At 42.2% G+C, this 21,655-nt stretch overlaps 2 protein-coding genes across 2 annotated transcripts; one reads left to right on the top strand and one right to left on the bottom strand.

Annotated features, from left to right (window-relative positions):
- Positions 1-425: 425 nt before the first annotated feature.
- LOC130686844 (calsyntenin-1-like) lies at positions 426-19,788 on the top strand. The gene is made up of 15 exons (XM_057510011.2): positions 426-1,047; positions 9,062-9,225; positions 12,677-12,804; positions 13,449-13,657; positions 15,321-15,467; positions 15,565-15,737; positions 16,403-16,519; positions 16,881-17,043; positions 17,146-17,273; positions 17,471-17,648; positions 17,770-17,943; positions 18,012-18,679; positions 18,836-19,151; positions 19,277-19,452; positions 19,584-19,788. The coding sequence occupies exons 1-15, from the start codon at positions 972-974 to the stop codon at positions 19,779-19,781; spliced, it is 3,015 nt and encodes a 1,004-aa protein (XP_057365994.1). The 5' UTR covers positions 426-971; the 3' UTR covers positions 19,782-19,788.
- Positions 9,366-10,814, bottom strand: LOC130686840 (uncharacterized). The gene is made up of 5 exons (XM_057510009.2): positions 10,647-10,814; positions 10,468-10,530; positions 10,322-10,384; positions 10,021-10,231; positions 9,366-9,936 (listed from the first exon to the last, which is right to left on the bottom strand). The coding sequence occupies exons 1-5, from the start codon at positions 10,764-10,766 to the stop codon at positions 9,455-9,457; spliced, it is 939 nt and encodes a 312-aa protein (XP_057365992.1). The 5' UTR covers positions 10,767-10,814; the 3' UTR covers positions 9,366-9,454.
- Positions 19,789-21,655: the final 1,867 nt, after the last annotated feature.

The following is a 21,655-nucleotide window of genomic DNA, read 5'->3' as shown; positions in this document are numbered from 1 at the left end:
TTTGTCTTGACTTGGAACTCCTTTGTTGACTAAATTTGGTTTCAAAGTCTTCGTCGAGGTCAAAGCATTGCAAAATGGCTTTGGCGAGAGGTAATCCTTCTTTTTTAGGACATGATTCTTTATCCCCGTCTGTAAAAGCTGGCGCCCAAAATCATTTGAATAGTGCATCCGCATTTATCACAAAACACACTCACATGGGTACATGAACGCACGCAGCTGCGTCAGTTTATTTGCATACATCCGACTGTTTGCGTTTATCTGTTTTCGTACCTATTCGTTTCTTTATTGTAATTTAATGTTTGATTTCACACCACTAGATGGCGCTAGTGATAGGCTAGCAGGTGCACTGTCCTCGATGTCCAGCCTCCCTCGCCCTCCCTCCTCTTTAGCACATCCTGCGGAGAAAAAACCTGGCTTCGTTGCGTTCAGAACGTGTCATTCTCGAGGCAGCTCGTCGACTCTTTGGTCGCACGCGTTTCCCTTGCAGTTTTTAGAATCGTTCGGTTTTCGTCTTAGCTTTTATTTATTGCGCCATTTTGCTGGCAGACGATCTGTTATTACCTCGCAGTGTTGTTTGTTTGATTTCTCCGTCTGTGTGAACCGTTCGATTTGTTTTCTTGTTGTTGGTTTCATCACCGGATATTCGACTTCGTTTTGCTCGTGCTCGTGGAAGAAAGTGTTTGTCAGAATCGACACAACTGCCGTTACGCACTGTACGTTCACCTCTGCCCCATCAGCGAGTGACTTTTTTCCCTCTGTTGGGAAATAGAAGGGGGGGAACGAGACATACAAACAAAATTCTCTGAAAAAAGAAAAGAAACTTGTTTTCTAGCTACTTTTTTTTTCCTCTTTGATGCCGTGTTGGTAGTTTTGGGGAGGTTTTTAGCAGCCGCATTTTTCAACGCGTCTAGAACCCCGAAATCTATTCTCCATTTTTTTTTTGTGGGGGGAGAGATTTTGTTCTTTCCTTCATGGCTCGCTGGCCGACGCTCGTCGTTGCTGTGGCCTTGGCTTTGTTCGCCGCAGTGTCGACTGCCGAAACTCAAGGTAAGCACAACGAAACTCTTATTTTTTTGTTCTCTTTTCTTTTTTTATTCCTTCTAAAATGTCTGGCTGGTGTTTAACAGCTGAAAACGAACAGGTTTTTCTTCTTGATTGCGTCATTGCATTAGATCTGTTTTGCTTTTTTTTCTTTTTTTTTTTTTTTTTTTACTACCAGTGGTGTCTGCCTTTTATGTTCGCAGCAACCAAAATGTGGTGTGAAAGACAAGAGAATCGTAATGATGGTGGCTGATAAAAAAAAGCCTTTCAGGGTCTCAATCAAGCACCGATTGAATGTTTAATGTAACACAAATTCCCCTTTTTTTTTTCTATTTGCGTTTCTTTGAAAGTCCCCCCTTTTTTTAACACCCAATTTTTTGTTGTTGTCGAGTAAAGTAATGCGGTGCCAAGCAGATTCGATCACGTTTCGAGACGTTGGGCTGGGAGAGAAAGGTCTTCGTTGAACACATGAGTCATGTCCGCCCATACTTGGGATTGTTCAACACGACACTCCTACGTGAAATAAAAACGGCCATTTTTTTTTAAAGGGGAGTGGGATACTCTTGTTTTCGTTCATTTTTTTCGTTGTTTCCGCCCCGACAACAATTCCGTTCATTCTAACTAGAAGAAAAACTTTGGCAGAATTCATCTCGAATTTTTGTTTGTTTTACTGTAAATTTCGAAATGGCGTCCTAGTTAGCCAGTAGGTAGAGATGGGGGGCAATCAATATTTGTGAAAAGCCCCAGCTGTGCACCGAGCCAGATCTCATCAGCGTGTGTTCCTCCCTAAAATCTCGTGTGTGTGTCCGCGTGGGTTGTGTGTGTGTGTGTGTGTGTGTGTATCTGAGTATCTGAGAATCTGAGAAATCCTATTTGAAGTCTACTGCCTACACCAACAGAAAAAAAAACGACGAAATTCTTTTGGAAAAAAGGAGACGACGTTGGTATATGCCCGGAAGGTCATTGGAAAATGACGGAAATGGAGAGCTTTGGCCACCAGCTGCTGCTACTCAATTGTGAACAAGTAGAAGAAAACCTTCTTCTCCAGACGAGGAAAAAAAAAAATAACATGAAGGTAGACAGATGGTGTTTGTCGGTGTCCAGCTGACCTCCTGGATTTTTCTTTTTCCAGCCCCCTCCTATTAGGGGGGGGGGGTCGTAAAAATCGGGGGCAGGTAAAAAAAAAATATTCTACCTTTACGACCTTGATCGAGGTTATTTATCCTCTAAATGAGGTCAAAGGTCTTAGGTGGTTTGGGGAAGGGAGGGATCGTGATTCATGTGCACGACGCAGACAGAATGAAGGCGCGGGTGTCGTTAGTTTTCGTAGGACAATTCCTCCCACCGCTGTGAACGAAGCTTTTTCCTCTTTAAAAGGAAAAAAAAAAGAAAGAGGACATGATAGAACACGGATACACGAGTGGTACTATCCCCCGTATATGATGAGAGCTATGAAGATGGATCCGCTCCCGCTGAACATATATCCCCATCGCCTGGCGAGTCGCAAGACGGATCGTACATCTTCTAAAGTCATGATGATATTACAAAGGGTGGGGTGACTTGCTGGCAGGAACGTTGTGCAACGCACATCTCAGATGGCAGGGAATTTTCTCTTTTTCCAACACGATCGATACGACATGACCTGTTTCTTTTTTCTTTCCTCTTCTTTCCTTCTTACCTTTCGTTTATTTTTCGTGCGTCGTCTGCTCTCGTCGGCTCGCTATATATCTCTATTATTGTGTGTGTGTGTATGTTTATGTGTGTGTACATAAAAAGAGGGGGGTGGTGGGAGAGAAGAAGATAGGAATGTGTTAGAGTGGAAATTGAATTGTTTCCATGTGCGTGTGACTGTTGGCCTTTTGGATGGCTCAAGACGCATCTATCCTCACTCGTTCTATTCACCATTTATGATGTTAGAGACGAAGAACATTCCTCCCGTTCGTCTTATTATCTTACAGTGACACTGTTGTGTTATTTAGCTCTCTATGGCTCATTTCTCCTCATCGTCGTCTATACGATGCAGACTTGATTATTTACAAAGTGATACCTCCCCTTTCCCTGGTCGGTACGATGATGTTTGCCAAAGGCAGAAAAGGGGGGAGGGAGCCAGAGTCTAAATTACATTCACTCATTTAATTACGGCCCAGAGTAGAGGATAGTCTGCTTGACTTGATTGAAATAAATACTAACCCCCCTCCATAGTTGGAAGTTGTCGGCCATCTTTGTCAACTGAGAGTCAATCTCGTCATCTTTTTATTTTACCAGTTTTTTTTTTTTTTCTTTGGAAAGGAGGAGGGAAAAAAAGAAGAAATGCTTTTTGATTGCCAGCGTGACGCTCAAAGAAAGAAAGAAAGAAAAAATAATTCCGTTTTTTTCTCTCTCTCTCTCTTTTTTTTTATTATTATTTGTCGTCCGTCCCACCAGCGTTTGCCGCCGCCCCTCAAATTTTGGGTGTTTGTGGAATGCAATCAAAGCAAATCAACCAAACGGGAGAGATGCCAGATTGATATGACTCCCCGTCTTCTTAACCCGAACGATTTTTGTTTTCCTTGGCTGGGAGGGAAGAAAAAAAGCAAAGTTTTTCTTTTGATGTGAAAGAAGGGAAGAATGTTGAACGATAAGCAAAGAAAATATCAAGAATGTAAGAGGTGCGATTGTGATCGGTTTACTCTACCTCGGCCTCTTTTCTTCTTTCCTTATAGGAAAAAGAAAAAAAAAAAGAATTTTTTAAAAAAGAAGAAAAAGAAAGATGTTGATGAAAGTTGGGAGACGAAGTAAAAGAAAGAAAAAAAAAGCCAAACGGTTTCCAAAAGGACTTTTCAATGTGGGCCAAGAAGCCTCCGGGTCTCTTCTTTCTCTCTCTCGGTCGCCATGTAAAAATGTATTTATACCCACACAGACACACACACACACACACACACTATCTGTTGGTGTCTCACGCTGGGTGACCTAGGTGGGTGGCTGCGGGAGGAGGGAGAGAGAACGGTCGCGTCACGATCCAACTGTAAGCCACTCAAGCGAAACGTTTTCCTCCTCTTTTTTTGATCGCCGTTCGGTTATTTGGGAGGCATTTTTGCTATTCTAGACACTTAACGTGTTTTTATTGGAGACGTTTTCATCTTTTGCGAGAGGAATGCATTTTGAAAGCAAAAGGGGAAAACAAGTTTTTCCCTTCAAGGATGCAATGGATGTCGTACACATAACGTTCAAAAGTATAGTGACACATATAACGAGCCCGTATACATCCAGCGATCCGATAGGTTAGGATTCCATGTCAGGCATACAAGAAGAGTCGCATGTTTTCCTTGCTCTCTCAGTTTCGGCATGATCGTTATGCCACTCACGTTCGTTCGTTTCTCGATCCAGCCGATGATGATGAAGTTTATTATATACATACGTATATGTATTTTCGTGTTACGACGCAAATTGCAGCTATCGTGAGCTGAATAAACGATTGGCGCGAGTGAAAATACAATATCGATCCAGCCCATTATATTGCATTGTTCCAACGGACGGCCTTTCTTTCCTTTTTTTTTTTTTTTATTTTTTCCTTTCCTCATTCTATTTTGTGTATACGTTATATACACCCGCGTGAATTTTTGGGGCTCTCCGCACAACATCATCTGGTTTCATCGTTATATGGACGCTTTTTTTTTTTCTTATATAATGGCCGTCTGTGTGTCATTTTCTGTGTTGAAGGGGAGGTGGGTGAGGGAGGCTAACACAGCAGCTGTTTGTGTGTGCCATTCTGCGCTTGTTGCTCTTCTTCCATGTTTTCCCAAGTCCCCCCCCCCCGTTCGTCGGAACCGACGCCTTCGACCGCCAAGCGCGTGAATCTATATATATATATATATACGGGATACGCGGACAGTTGGTTTTAAAAAAAGAAGGAAGCTGGACAAAAAAAAATCGGCTTCTTGATGGATCGCAGTTTGTTATCGAAGCTTTTTACCTGCTCATTTTTCATCGGAATTTTGTGGGAAATGTTGAGGGTGTGGCCAAATGGGTTTGTCGAAAGAAAACTGCGCATTTAATTTTTGTTTAAAATCAATTTATTGATTTCTCTCCAACGTTCTGTGTTTAGACTTGAGCCTATTAGAGAAGAGCTTAACCTTTTGTATTTTGTTGTTGGTTTTTTTTTTTTTTTTTTTGCCTTCTCTCGAACCCGGCCGAAAACTTGGAGCATAGACTGCCCCTCTCTCCGGAGGAGAACAAGGAACTTTGTGACTCTTTGGAGCAGATAAAATAGGAGCAACTTTGTTATGTGGTGACGTCGAGTTTTTTTTTTTTTTTTTTTTTTTTTTTTTTCTCCTCAGTTAAGAGGGAAGCGGAGGAAAGAAATAGAACGGCCTCTTGACTCGTTGGCCCATTCATCTTTCTTTATACAGCCGGCTGTAATCACACACAGGCGTCGTTCTAGTCAATCTCGTCGTTGAACCAAAAATGTGTGCGGCGCGTCGTTATTGCAAAGAATACGATCCTTTTTTTATGTCACATTTTTTGCTACGCCTTTTTTTTCCATTTGTATGTATATAAAATATCCGAATTTGATGCAATCATCGTCATCATCATTATAATATCCACTCGACGGAGCGTGTATAAAAGACAATCTTCTTTGCCATCAGATGAGAAGTAGCGGCAAGACGTTGTCTTGCTAATGAACGCGCCATCGCTCGTATAGAATGCAAAGAGTATTATGTCTTTTCCCTTGTTCATCATCTCGTCTTCAATTCACTTTCATCCGCACCAATGGCTTTTTGTGGTGGAGAGGATTTTTCGTCCCTTTTCTTTTTCGGGTTTTCTTTTTATTATCGTTTTCCCGCTCGTTAACGATGAAAAGCCATTGGCAAGCGACCTTCTTGCGTCTCGTCTTGTTCGTTGTTCGTCGCCATTTTGTTCCGCCATTGGTTGGAGACTATTGAAATATCGCGCGAAACGCATCCCGCTTTTCGTGACTCACGATCTGTTAATCTCGCAACAGCTGACTGCATTTTATGAGTTGCCTAACGACGTGTTCAACTTATTTTTCTTAAATGTTTCCAAAAAATGCGTGTTATCAAAATTGTAAGGAAAAGTTGGATGCGCATCCATTTGATTTCGACGGGTTGGATGCGCGGAAACCTTAATCAAGAGCTGGTACACACACACACACACACCGACTCTCTTTGAGAAGCGCCTGCTTTGAAAATTAGGGAAAGGTTGGAGTTTTGAAAGGGTTGGCAGCGAGAGAGAGATAAAAATCAATACGCGGACAGCCGACGTCATGGCGTAGTAAAGCTTCGTCGAGGCGCCTTATTTTTGTTCCCCCTCATTTTATTCCACCTAATCGACACAAAGGTTTAAACTACCCGCCCTCAGGGATAGGGTAAAACGGTGCGGGTTGGCTGGTTGGCTGGTTCACGTAATGAGCTTGTCAGAAGCACACGAGTTTTCATCTTCTTTTCCAACCCGCTCCGTTGATCGTTCATTTTCCGCGTGTACACGAAAAGTTTCTCGCATTATGTTAGTTATTTTTGAGTAATCATATTTCTCCACCTACTCGCCTCGTCCGTCTAATTAAAAATTAAGCGCCTTAGGTGGGCTAGCGAAATTATTTATTCAACTGTTCGGGGGAGGGGGGTGGGCAGCGACAAGATGGACTTGATCATATCCAATTTCCGCGTTTTGTGTGCGCTTCTTTTGCCCTTGTTGATACCAATCGCCGCCAGTGTTTCCCTTCAAAAACGAATTATTTCGCAAAACGTAATGATTATGTATCGCTCTATCCTGAGGATGTTTGCACGGAAAACTAATTAAAGGTGGCCTTGCACGGTGACTTGCACTGTCGTGGACATAAAAAGAGCTCGAGTGCGCTGTCGAGTACCTAGCGGCCAAACAGTAAAGAGCGTGCAGCGAAAACAGCGTTTTCGTTTTTGCTCTCGTCCAGCGTGCGTGTCGTTCTCTATTTTTCTTTGGGATGACCCTTCAGTTGCCTTGGCGACCGTTTGTCTTGTTTACCTCTTCGCCCACCTTTTTCTTTTTTCCCTTCTTATATGCGGTTATATATATATATGTGTGTGTATATAGATAGATGCGAAAAAGAAAGAGAGGTAGAAGGTCCAGACCAGTACACGAAAGATGGGGTGTCGTCGCCGTCACAAAGGCGTCCATCTTGAAAATCGACGGTCTATGTACGAAAGAAGAGAAAGCAATAAAAAACAAAAGAGGAAAATTGGTGACGTACGTATAGATTCGTGTACCGCCAGTCGCTTTTGTTTGATCAAGCGCACACACATACAAAGACGCACGTTCGAATTGTCATCGGCGTTGGGTTGTTGTGGTGACGTCGGCGCTTACGGTGAACTGTTTTTGTTTTATCCGTTTGCTCCATCGATCCGCACCGCTGGCGGATGGTGTCTTGTCGTCGAAGGAATATTTACGTATGCACGACGAGAAAACGAAATAAATAAACAAGCCGAAAGGTGCAGCAGCAGCGCTACAACAGCTACACATTTCATAGCGAGACACAAAGTCTCTATCAATAGCGTATGACGAAACGTTGAAGAAAAGTAAAAAGAAAAACATGTTGTTCGTGGAAAATTGGATTTTGGCGACGTGTTTTGGTAGGATTCTTTTTTTTTTTTTTTTTTTTCACGTTTGCTTTTCTCGTTCGAATTGATAGAGAAAAAAAAAAAAGAGAAACGGGATAAAAGCCTCTTCAAACATTGATGATGTACGCGCGTCTTGCGTTCACTGTGTACGCTTTTTCTTTTTTCTGTAAAAGCTCAGCCAATTTTAATTCACTAACCCATCGATTTTGACACACGACCTTAAGCCAGGCCAAAAGAATAGACCTATTCTTAGCCAGCTCTTCGGTGTAATTAACCATAGCCGTAGTTAAAGAAAGAAAGAAAAAAAGGCTAGATTTTAACTGTCACACACTCTCTCTTTCTCTGTATATGTATGTCTCTCGTGTTTGCCTTGAGCAAAGAGGGCATGAAAACTTTAAAGCCTCTTTTTGTGTTTTAGGCTTTTTGAAGCGGAATAAAACGAGACTTGATCCCGAGTGTGGCGCTCGGTAGACGATGTGTGGGACGACAAACTTTTGTGACGCTATTGGCTAATGGGAGTTAGAGCCAGTGAGAGCGAATAGGCAAAGTTAACGGTGCACATGATTGTTAGTCAAAGTCATATCGATTTCGATACTACATCACAAAGCTCTACTGCATTTCTTTCTTTCTGTCAGTCGACGAAGTAAAAATCTCTCGACAGTCGGCATTTTCTTTTTTCTGTGTTATGAAAAAATTGAATTCGCTCTTTTCATTTCCTCGAGGAGCGAACTAGCCAACAACTGTTAGACACTCGCAGATGGTTCTCGGTTCCCGCAATTGTTAAAAGCGGCGAAAAAAAGAGAAGAAAAGATGCCAGATCGGCACTCGTTTTATATATATCACAAGTGGCGTCCTCGACACTCGTTCGATTTTCTTTTTTCTTTTTTTTTTGGCCGTTTCTTCTTCTATTCGTTGGGCGTCTGAAGGGTGTCGTCGTAGTGACGCGTGCGATTGAGTGCGGCGCCTCCCCTGCGGGACGATCGGCAATCGATCCGCAGGGCTCCTGATGGCATTACGGAAAACGAGAGCATATCTATATATGCCCTCCCCTTCATTCCTTTTCTTCCCCCCCTTTTTTTTTTTTTTCAACACGCATCCGCACACAATATATAATATTATAAAGAGCTAGAGGCAGCCAGAAGATCCAATATATTTTTCATCACGTCCCTTCTCGATATGTCTGAGGAAAATTGGAAATCCGGGATGAGTCTCTTTCGCCTTCAACTTTCCATCTTCTTTGCAACTTTATCTTCTTCTTCTCTCTGGCTCGAAGAATGCAGAAACGAAATGTCCCCAATGGATTTGCACGATTTTTCAATTTGTTTCGTCTCCATTTTTTTATTTTTTTTTTTTTTTTTGTATATTTCGACGTTAAGGCGTGCGTGTATCTTATTGGACTTTCTTTTCTTTCTTTCTTTTTTTTTCAACAGTTCCCCGTTTGGATGGAACTGGCAAGAGTGGCAACAGCGGCTACCATGGCCTGGTCGACGAAGATAAGCTGATCGTCGATGTGACGCCGAAAATACGCGCCGTTGGCGCCGAAATCTGCGCCTTCCGCATCGTCAACAAACATCACGGAGAGACTCCATTCGAGGTAAGCACAAAAAGAAAAATTTCTTATTTCTTATCAAACACTCGAAAGTTGAAATAAAAACAAGCCCTCCTCCCCTCTTCTGGCTTATCGGTCGGGCAAGTCTCTTATCTTATTTTTTTATTGAGTTGTTGGACAGTTGGTTGTAGAGCTCCATAAAAGAGAACGCATTTTGTTTATTTTTCAAAGAAATCTAGAGGCTACGAAAAAAGAAAAAGAAAGAAAAGAAAAATTAAAGGCTGGCTGAAAGATTTTCTTGTAAAAGCCAGCCGTTAAAGTGAGTGTAACCGTTGCCGTTCATGTACGCTCCCGGTGACATGCCGAATATTTCCAACCAAATTTGATCGCCCGCCTGTAAATTGAGCGTCGACGACAGCGAAAACGTTTCGTGTTGACCTCCCTCGGCGGCGAGTTCATCTGAAAAGGCGTGCGCCAATCCGATGCGACCGCCGTTCACGTACAAAACGATGTGGAAGTAGAGGAGCGCAGAAGACGAGGCCGGAATGTAGGCAATTCCAGAGGCTGAAAAAAAGTAATTGCCCGTCCGTGGCGCCGTGAAGATGCCCGATGTTGAATTCATGGCGCCGCCGACGTTCAGCATTTCTTCGTCGAACGGAATCGGAACTTTGGTTTGATTGAAGTTCGCGCTCGTCTGCACGTAAAAGTACGTCGGCTGTGATTTGACGTCGGCAAATCCAATCAGTGTCTCGAAACCTAGGCATTTTCAATGACGTCTTTTTTTTTTAAACGCTTGCTCCGAGAATGGCGTGGGAATGGAACACAACATAATAATCTTACCAGCGTCGCCGGGTAGTTTAGTAAAGTCGCAGTAAACGTTTTGCACCATTTCAGTGGCCATCACTGAATACAAGCCGCTAAGGACGTGTCCTATTTGACTTAGATCTTGGCACGAAGTCGGCATGGCTCTTCCTGATTGATGGCCAATCGACACGTTGGCCCTATGGGCTTTGCCTCGTACGTGTCGTGTCACTTGCTCTACCAACATTTCCTAGTTCAATAACATTTGGCTCCTTTTTTTTTTTTTTTTTTTTAAGAAAAAAGCAAAACAAATACGAAAAATAGAGCAGGCTGTTTTTACGTGTTTCTCTTTCAAATCTTGAAATCGGATTTCGTTTTCCACGCAGCTTTGCATCATTTCATTCTGTTTTTCGGTACAAACAAAAAAAAAAGACAAGCGTTTTAGTTATCGATGATTGAAATATTCAATGAGGATTTATTGGAGACCTGCTGTCGTTTTAGAGCTTCCAATTGCGCGTCTTTTTCAGCCAAATTTCCTTTCAGTTCCATCTGTTCATTGCGCGTTACATTAGCGGGCATTCCAGTTTTCACGAAAAAAAAAGAATTTCCAATGAAAAAGAAGTTTTTAACAACAAAAAAACAACACGAAAGACGCGCATACTCACGTAGTTGTCAGTTAATTGCTGCAATCTGTGCTCGAGCGAAAGTCCATCCGTCATGCCGGTCGTCCAGCACGTCCAAACCAGAATGCTACCTACGACATGTAAAAGGGTGAGGCGGGCCATCCTCTTTTGCTCTTGTAAACCCAACCAAAAAAAAGAAAGTTTGTCACGACGTGCTCCGCCACCACTCCTTTCTCACGGATGATGAATTACCTTTTGATACTGCACTTTATATGTCCCCTTTGCCCCATCTAAAACGTCTATACGCGTTACGTATTACACGTTATAAAAGCAGTAAGCAAAAAAAAAAAAAAACGTGAATCACATGATTCACTGTTTACTTACGTAAGGAACTTAAAAAAGCCACGTGAATGGAAACTCCTATTTTTGGTGGGCAATCTTAAAAAATGGTTTATTTTTGTGTTCGAATACGTTCGTTTAGTCAACAAGCGTAGATAAGAAAAAAAAAACGATGCCGATAACACGCAGACGGCTATATCTGATTTGCTTTTGTTTGTTGTTGTTGTATAAGGCTAATGGCCGACAGCCCATATCGCACTCTCTGTTTCACCAGGCGATTTGGAAAATGTGGAACAGATTTTTACCTTTGAAAGGTCCACGCCAGTTGGCCTGTCAGGCGTATATTTACTCGCTCCCGATGACGTGGACTGCAACTATAGACGCATACCGGAGATATGGAACTGTGTATATTGGATGCAGTCGGGCGAGAGTTCATTCGGTATTGCCCCACGCTCACGACGATGTTGGATTTGCAGGAAGGAAAAAAAAAATAAATAAATAAAAATAAAAACATGACAAATATGCCGTGCAATGAAATCTGTGACCTCTCTCGTACATCGGCAGCTTTATTTATTTTTATTATTCGCAAATAAGAATAGAGAAAAAGAAAAGCGTATGCCGTGACGATAGCAGTTATGTCGAGCGAGCCAAAGGCCCTTCGGTGATGATATCGATCCAACTTCTAGAAACCTTTGCACTCTTCCTGCCATCCTTTTGGCTGTGCCATCATCATGATGGCTGAATAGTCTTGTTGTTTGCTTGTGTGGTCCGCGTGTTTTTTTTTTTTAATTTATTTATTTGGCGATGAAACGATGATGTGAAATTGGCGTTATAGTTTCGCGCTCGTGTCGATGAGAGGCCGCCCGTAGCGCAAAACAAGAAAATGCGTACACCGCTATATAGCGTCTTAGCGCGCTTTATTTTGGACTGGAGAGCCCGCGCGCGCGAGAGAGAGAGAGTTACCTAATCGATAGTTGTTAAGGGGCCAAGCGCTAGCACGCGCCCAACGACGCCGCGAACAGTAGACGCCGTGGCGTCCCTGTGCGCGTTGAATTCAAGCCCGCCATTTTGTTCATCTATTTCATTTTCTTTTCTTCTTCCTTTTTTTTTTTTTTTTTCGAGCTTCGATTGTGTGACGGCGTACAAATGGATGCCTTTTGAATTTCCTGTTTTAAATGATGAGGGCCCAAGATGGCGGCTGTAGAATGCGATGGAAATGGGAAAAAGAGAAAAAAAAAAGTTTTTTCTTCTTCTTCTTCTTCTCTCCCTTTGGCCACCAAATCACACCCAAAAAAAAAAAAAAAACTTCTTTGTTCCGTTTCAATATTGACTCTCTCTCTCCGACTCTCTCTCTCTCTATCTCTCTCAACACTTTTCCCCTATTTCTTTTCTTCGTTTTGGACTGGTTGTATAAATCGCATCGAATAGGGTTTGTTGGCTCAGCTTTTTGCTGGGAATCCCATCTCGATGGGCTGTGCTGCCAACTCGATCGATACGAGACATCAAATCGCTTCTTGCTCCCAATCTTCCCTCACTATTACCATTTTTTTTTTTTTTTTTTTTTTTTTTTTTAAAAAATAAAACTCCCATTTTACAAGAGCTGTCTGACGAGAGTGTTTTTCAGGTTCTTTTTTTTTTCCACCGATGCACCCATTTACAAAATTGACGTGTCATTTGTTTGCTCATCTTAAAATATATACATATATTTTTTGCCTTTTATTTTGCACGGGCAGATTGTGGTGAAAGATCGGGAGAAGGGCGAAGCTGAATTACGGGCCAAGAAGAGCCTCAACTGTGAGAAGAAGAAGAACTACAAGTTCGACATTGTAGCCGTCTCCTGCGCCGGAATCTCATCGGAAAAGTGAGTCCATCTCTTTTCTTTTGCCAAACAAAGCCAAGAAGCAAATTGGCAGTCTGGTAGCACAACAAACAGCTGTTGTGGAAATTTAAAAAAAAAAAAAAAAAGAAAGAAAAAGAAAAAGACAAAATTTTAAATCATGATGAGAGTGAAGGGTAGCAACTCTATGAAAAGATCCATCTCTCCGCTTGTCCTGCTATTTGGTCGACTCTTAATAAAAAAAAAAAAAAAAAAAAGAGAATACGGAAAAAAGGGAAGATGAAAAGCCTCTGGTGAATGTGTGCCGACGTCGTCGAGTTGATCAAGTGCTCCAGATAATATTCCTTGTACCGCCTCTGCCGGCCCCGTCTTTCTTTTTATTTTCTTCCTTGAAGTGGATAGACTGAACAACGTTGAAGAATGGAGGATGACAGGCGGACGGACGGGCTTGCATTGAATAGACAAAAGGGCACACGATACACTATATTACATGTATTAAAAGGATATGTATCGTAGAAAGTCTATGGCCTCCAATGGCCGCGTCTTTTGTTTCCCTTTTGATTGCGACCATCAGATGAATTGGATTTTTTTTTTTCCCCCCTCGTTTTGAAATGGCGAGTCTTTTCTTATCTTCTAAATACGTCATTTGATTGTTTTCCTTTATACAGTGCGACGGTGCATATCAGCGTCAATGACGTCAACGAGTACGCACCGAAATTCAACCAGCCGTCGTACGTCGTCGATGTTGACGAAGGTCGACCGGCTGACAAGATCATCCAGGTGGAAGCCAATGACGCCGACTGTTCTGCCAAGTACGGCGACATTTGCCGCTACGACATCCTCAACAAAGATCAACCGTTTGCCATCGACAATGAAGGTTTGTATCTTCTTTTTATTATTGGCCCTTTCTTATTTGATTGCAATAGAAAAGAAAAAAAAAAGTGGGAGTCGTTTAAACGTATGCTAACTCACTTTGCTTCCGGCCTTGCGAACTGAAACGCCATTCTTCTTCGTCTTCAAACGAATGCCTCTAAGCTTTTCGTCCCATCCGGTTGTGTGCGCGCGTGTCAAGGGAGTGGATACATCCACATAACACATGAGCAATCCATCGAAAATCCCATCCACTTTAGTTGACGAATCGCTTCTTGTGTCTATTGTTTGTGCCGAGCGCTGCACTACCTTTTTTTCTTTTTTTTTTCTTTTCAATGCACCACCTTTTTTTTCCCCCTCCCTTCCTTTTCCACCCTTTGATTCCGGCGGATGGGTATAAAGTGCCGCCGCAACCGCTGAATATCCAAGTGCTGCGCCAGTCTTGTCCAATATGTGAGCATGGATTAATCACCTCACACCAGTATCCCTTTCGTTACAAGACAAGAATAAATAGCACGAACGGGGGGGGGGGGAGGGGAGGATATGAAACTTGATATTCCATATTGGCGCAAGTGGGGAAAAGAAAAGGGCATGTCTGATGTTGGTTTGTCATCCGGAATCGGGGAAATGCGCACACAAAGGGACGGAGACAAACGGGCAGGATATGCCCGCGGAAAGGGCAAACATTTGAGCCATTCCGTGCACTTGGATGTTTAGATCTGTAACGTCTCTTCTATACAACGCACAAATATTATAGATGCATGTAATCCGACCACCGCCTCCGTCCATCCATCCAACATATTGCGTTGTGTTTTTTTTTGTTTTTGTTTTTACTCGTAACGTCTCCTCACCGAGCAGGTAGAGTAAAGGGCAACATAAGATGGCACTAGTCATCTTCAAAATTGATTACTTTTTTTTTTCGCGGGAGGGAGGTTGTGGGGGCGATTCTATTTCCTCTGAATTTATTTTAAAAGATGTAAAAAAAAAAAAAAAAAAAAAAAAAAGGGTGGATTCTTTCGGAGCCTCGGTGCGTTGACGGACGCGACAGTCAAGTCCATTTTAAACTTTGGGTTTTTTTGATATTTCTATGGCAACCAATGCTAGGCACTCCCACTTGGAATTTGCAATTTCTGACGCGCTCTTTGATGTCTCTGATGCGCGCACCATCGTTCGCTATTCTCGGGCCCCTCTCCACAATCCTTACCCGCTTCACTTTTTTAAAAGGACGCACTCCGCTTTTGAAAAGGAGCAGGCGGGCGGGGAGCTTTTGTTGCCTTCTTGTTATCGCACACGAAAAAAGTTTTGGGAACACGATGATGGCGAAAGCCCTTCACTTATTCCTACTTATTTGTTTATTTATTTATTTTATTTTATTTTATTTTTTTTTAAAGAAGTCTTTTCAGTCGGGAATTGAGATATTGCCATGGGTTCGATTTAATCCAGTTCAAGTTTCAGGAAGGAAAAGCTGCGAGAGGATTTGCAATCAACAAATCTCTTTGCCTTTTTTCATGTGCGCGAGTCGATGGATTTAAATAAATCCGTCGAGGCTTCGTCTACTTAATTTTTTCACAAAGTTTTCCCTATGCCAACAAAGAGATGTTTTCATGAGGAACGTAAAAGGATTGACGATTGATACGTTCCTTGTGTTGCGCGTCGTTATTTTCACACAGGTGTCATTCGCAGCATCGAGCCCCTGGATTACGAAAAGAATCACAATCACATCCTGCAGGTTGTCGCATACGATTGTGGAATGAAACGATCCGAGCCCGTCCTGGTCAGCGTCAAAGTCAACCGAGTCTGCCGTCTTGGATGGACTGGTATGTCTTTTTTTTTTTTTTTTTTTTTTTTTTATAAATTCTGTTGGAAGATAAATCAAATAGAAAATAAATGTGAACTTTGATTGGAAATGCGCAGGCATCAGCGAACGTGTGGAATACGTACCCGGATCGGGTCGACAGGATCTTTTCCCCGAGGCGCAAATCAACTTGTGCGATTTCCCTTGCCAACCCGAATCCATCCAGGCCCGTCTCACGTTGGCTTCCTCCCATTTGGGCAAGAACTGCGACCGCGATACTTACACCGTCCAGGTATACATAACACTCGTTTTTCTTTTTCTCTCTTATACGTCGTCCTCCTCCTCCTCCTATATACTATTTCTCTTTTCTTTTATTCCTCTCATAACATTTGAAAAAATACGAGAGGCAACAGAGTGACGTCGATGTGCTAAAACAAATGACGGTTGAGTTATCGGATACGTCTTCCTCGTTTTTTTTTGTTTTTTTTTGTCCGTGACTGTGCGCGCACGGAACACGAGAATTCATTGTCTCTCTTTTCATCGCCTCCTACTTTCTCTCTAATCTCCTCCCCGTGTCATTCTACACCTTTTTCTTTCGTTTTTTTTTTTTTTTTTTCCTTCTTTCAAAATCATTTCTTCCTTTTTACAGTGAATGCCATCGTCTGTTTCTTTCTTTGGGAATGAATAGGGCAGAGGGTTTTGTATCCGTCCGGAATGGATCGATAAGACTAATCGAAGGAAATGGCCGTTCGTGATCCTAGTCGAGAGCTATTTGGTGTCCTTCTATCCCATTTCCTTTTCAATCAAAGAAATCAGACGAAAAGACAACTCGATTACCTGTTTATATTCCTTTTTTTATTATTATTATTATTCTTCTTCTATCCCGCTTTGGAATGACAAAGAAAAAAGTGATAATCATAAAAATCTAATAATAAAAAAAAAAAATAACATTGGCAGAACCAAAGGAAATTGTGCGGAGCCAATAGCCGTGCCATCGATCTCTTGCCGCCACCAGGACCTGGGGCCGAATGGACGCGTGACCTCCCCGTTGACCAAGGACGTGAAGCCGATCAGGTACGTGTCCATCTGTATTCCGTTTCGCCTTACGACCAATTTCGACGGGTTGGGAGACGGGCAAGAATTTTTATGATTTGTCTTGCGGATGCCTGTGGGAAGACGGGGCTGATTGCACTGTGTGTGTGTGTGTGTGTGTGTATATGTGTATACAGTACGTCGAAACAAGATTGAATTATGGCTCATCATACCGCGATAGCTATTCGTCGTTATTCTCTAGCTTAATCATATGTAATAAGAGCGGGTCTAGTTGATACGATTCTTGCCTTATTACTTTGTCTCCCCTCCCCCCGTCCTTTTGCTGTGATTGGTTTTGATTGATTGTGTGACTCTCTTTCTTATTTGTTGTCAACGGTCGCAGGTCTTCGTGTTTGACGGATCAACAGGCGTGACGGTACCGCCGGAAGTGATGGCTCACAACCTGACGAGAAATTTCACCATGTCGGTTTGGCTGAAGCACGAACACCACGCCGGACAGGACAAACATGTCAAAGAGCACATTCTCTGCAATGCGGATGATCACCGTAAGACAAACAAGAATTTTCTTTTATTGTTATTCGTTTATTATTTTTTTTTTTAATGTTTGATTATCTTTGTTCATATCTGGTGTTTGTTTTTCCCAACAGAAATGAACCGTCATCATTTCTCTTTGTTTATCCGCAATTGTCGGCTCATTTTACTTTTGCGTCGGGAGTTTGGAGACGGAGATCTCAAAAGTTTCCGGCCGGCTGAGTTTCGCTGGAAATTGCCTCAGGTAAGCTTTTGAAAATAGAAAACAAAAGGTTAAATGAAGGAGATCAGGAAGGGATAGGAGAACTTGATGCTTCCCCCCCCGCCTTATTTGCCTGTTGTGCTCTTACGTGAATAACTTAGGGAAGCTCTCGCAACAACAACAGCAACAACAAGCCGTAAGGCTCATCATGTGTTTGTGCGTACTATTTCCCGAATTAGGTTTGCGACGGACAATGGCATCATTACGCCGTTTCCATGGAGTTCCCAGAAGTTCAACTGTACGTTGATGGACGTCCCATGGTAGCCAGCAAAAACAACCCTGAAATTATTGATGACTGGCCGCTCCATAACAGTCACGGATTGAACACAACTCTCACGGTCGGCGCTTGCTGGCAAGGTAATAAATAACTGCAATCTATGTGAAATGGATGTGTGTATTCTTTTTTCTTTAATCTTTTTTTTTTTTTTCTTTCTTTTCCTTCCCATGGAAAACAAAAAAACAAAACAAAAAAAAATAGGATCCCAAAGCCGGATGCAACATTTTATGCGCGGCTCAATGGCTGGCCTTTCGGTGCTGGCTGGCCAAATCGAACTCGATGAAGTGATCGCTTGTTTGCACAAGTGCAAAGAGAATCTCGAAGCTCCGCCAATGGAACTTCTTCAACCGGGCATGGAAATCCTGAACAACAACGGTACGCTTGCGTGTAGACCTCTTCAAAAAGAGAAAGAAACAAACAATTAAAATATTTGCATTGGACAGATTTGACCGAGTTGACATTGGAGGGCGAAAACAAGACCAACTTGGAGGTGCTATTGCGTAAAGTCGCCTACGCCAATCTGAGAGACTTCCCAACGCCTGGCCGCCGTCCTCTGCGTCTCTACACGAATATCGTGTGCTCGTCCGGCCGGACACTCAAGATCCCCGTCTTGGAGAGCGCCATTGTGGTCCAGGCCACTCCGCTACCTATTGTTACCGTCACCGGTCTGTCCAGCTCTCATTACGGCTACGAGTCGTTGAGAAGTGGCGTCCATCTTTTCCCAGACGCTCGCATCGAAGTCAGCAACGCTGACGCCGCCGCTGCTCAAGACTCTTCCTCGGAAGAGGATGAGTCATCTGAAGAAGAGGACCTGATGATGAACATTGCCCAGCGCGTCGACTCTTGCACGGCCACCGTCTACCCGCCGCTGAATCCGGATCACGAAACGCTTACTTGGCCGCAGAATCTCCTCAGCCAGTTCAAGATTGAAGCCAAATTCAGCCACGACGGTGTCACTTTGATGGGCAGCGAATCCACAAACCACTACGAACAGATCCTTCATCAGTTGCAGTACAACAACCACAAGCCGGCCTACTATTTGACCCGCGCTTTCAAGCTCATCTGCTCGCAGATGAGCGGGCGATTTGCCAGCAACGAGCTCATCCACACTGTACGATAAAAAAAAAAATCCGCTACATTTTTTTCTCTCCTCTTCTTTCCTTCTTTTTTTTTTTTTTTTTTTTTTTTTGTTGCGTTTTTCCGATGCCCCATGACTCAACTGAATAACGAAGTGAAACCGGTTTTTGTTATTTTGGGGTCTTTCCAGGTCACCGTTGATCATCCGCAAGCGTCTTCATTCGTTGATGGATCGACTTCTACGCCGGTGGTGGCCGCTTCTAGCACTTCGGGCGCGGCATCCAGTTCGTCGCTTGGCCATTCGACCGAACCATCTACCAGCGCTCCGCAACCACCCAACCAACAGACGTTGAGTCATCAGAGCAAGACGGCCGCCCCGGCGCACGCTAAGGTTGACCGGCATCACGTTGATATCCGTCCCGTCGGACCCATTACCGCCATCTCCGATGTTTATATGGGCACGGGCATGGGTGGCACCGTTCAGGGCCACCTGTCCAGCGGTGCTAGTATGTTTCCCTTTTCTTTCTTTTTTTTCTTTTTTTCCATTCCGTTAAGAACAAAGACATTCCTGTATTCAATTTCTCTTTTTTTTTTTTTTTTTTTTTTTTCCATGTTTGATTGATGAATTTAGGCCACACCGTAACGATCATCGTGATGGTCTGCGCCGGTTTCCTTCTGCTGATGATCAGCTTGGGAGTGGTGCGCGTTCGTGCCGCTAGGCGCCGCGCCCAACAAGACGAGACGACGGCCGACACTGAAATGGCTTGGGATGATTCCGCCCTCACCATCACCGTCAACCCGATGGAGGTAAGTCTTTTCCTTTTTTTGTGTGTGCCATAATTGCACGCGAATACTTTGTTTCTGCACGTAAGAAAAAAAAAAGGCAATTAATGCATCAATTAAACCACATAAAAAAAATTTAAAAAAACTTGTTCCAGACGCTGGAGGCCGCCGAAAAGTCGACTATGACACGAACTTCGCACCGTCACGACGATTCCGACTCTGAAGATGACAGTTGCCATGGCAACGATTCCAGCGACGAAGATCCGGATGATGACGACGACGATGACGACGACGATGGTGGCGCATGCAAAGCCCGCGACCTCGAGTGGGACAATTCCACCTTGAGTATTTAAGACAAACGAGAAAGCAAAACAAAAACGCGGCTGATATCATTCTCTCTCCATTTTGTTATTTTTTTTTTTTTTTTTTTTTTTTTTTTTTTTTTTTTTTTTTTTAATTTGGTTTTAACACCTTCTCACTTTTCTTGTCGTCCAAAAACAAACCAATCCGCTCTCTATCCTTTAACCTTTTAATGGCACCTCTTTTCCTGTTCGGTTGTCTCTTTAAAACAAAACAAACAAAAAAAAATCCAATTTTAATGACAAATTGACGGGCTTCTAAATAGGCATAAAAAAAAAAAGGAAAAAAGAAAAAAAAAAAGGAAAAGGAAAAATCACGGCAATGCGTATATATAACACACACACACACACAAACAAAAATGGAGACAAAATGAATTGCCGGATTGTTGTATCGTATACATTACCATGTCGGTGTTCGTTTCCTCTTTCTCTTTCTTCCCCCTTCACATTTTTTTTTAATTATTATTTTTGTTTTAATTCTGTATGTCCCATTTTCTTATCCTTGAAAAACGTGTAACAAGGCAATTAATAGTTGTTGTCCGTTTCCTGATGTGAAACATGAAAGACTACCGAAACACAGGAGACTTTTTTTTTTTTTTAGTTCTTTTTGGTTTAAAACTTGTTTTATTATTTTTAAATTTGATTTTCTGTTGTTGATTTTTTTTTTTTTTCAAGACATTTTAGGATCGACGAAAAATATTCAGCTAGGGTTTTGATCGCAACGTTCTCTTTATTTGGCACATGTGAAACTTTGGCACAATGCGGGACGGGAATAATGTTGTAGAAGATAAGCTCTCGTTAAAGAAAAAAGAAAACCCTGCAGACGTAAAGCGAAAAACAATGGAGGAATAACAGTCATCTGGGCCTCGTTTAATGTATTTTTTATTCTTCCTTCGTATCCTCTTTTTTTTTTTTTAAGAGCCGGAGGAATGGGCCGTTTCATTATGGAAATCAGTCGATATTTTCCAAATATTCAACAAAAGAAGGAAGGCAAACATGCAATTAATTACGGGAGGAAACGTCGTTTTATCGTGAGCGAATGCAGAAGGAAGAAAAGTTATACGTTTAAATTCTTTTCTTAGTTTTTTTTTTTTGTCTTGTGACTCGGTTCATATAAATGTTGTAAAGTGACGAACATTCCGTTTTGTTTAACAATAACTTTTTTCAAGAGAAAAAAGTTATTAACTATTGATTTTTCTTTTGTTTCTCTTCTTTCTTCTCATAATATATTCTTCCAATTTATGATTATGTAAACACCACTGCTATTGCTAACATCTAAATACCAAGTCCACCCATCGTAGGTAATCGATTGCTTACTTGTCGGAAAACAAAATGGTTCTCTCGTTAGAAAACTTGTCACACATTTTTGAAAAAAAAAAAATCCTTTCGCTTTCTTGTTTTCATTGAAGCTTATCGAATATTATCAACACCAAACTTCATATTTAGTGAACTCGTTTACTCCTTCCTTCATCTTTTCTTCTATTAATTACGTATATGGCCATATCATTCAGTGTGATTTCAGATATTGAGATCTATTAGCCGTCGTTTTACCCCCATCCTCTTTACACCCTGGAGCTGCATTCGGAAATACCACTCCTACACTTATCTTTAATATCACCATGTAAAACAAGGGCAATCGCAGAATGATGCCACAAAAGCTTTCTTATCTAATGACATTTCTTCTTCATACTTTTACATGACGCGATTTGGGTTCCATAAACCGGCTTTGACGTCCTTGTAACATTAATACATAACCCATAGTAAGTACCCCCTTCTCAAACAGCTCTTGGATATATTCTTCATCTCACAGCAGGATAAAGTTGTCCTCCTTTTTTTTTTTCTGTGTGTGTTTCTGTTTCATTAATTCT

This window comes from Daphnia carinata, chromosome 2 (genome assembly GCF_022539665.2).
Source record: "Daphnia carinata strain CSIRO-1 chromosome 2, CSIRO_AGI_Dcar_HiC_V3, whole genome shotgun sequence".
NCBI classification, from domain to species: Eukaryota; Metazoa; Arthropoda; class Branchiopoda; order Diplostraca; family Daphniidae; genus Daphnia; species Daphnia carinata.
The sequence above is the reverse complement of the archived record's forward strand: the minus strand, read 5'-3'. Positions and strand labels throughout refer to the sequence as shown.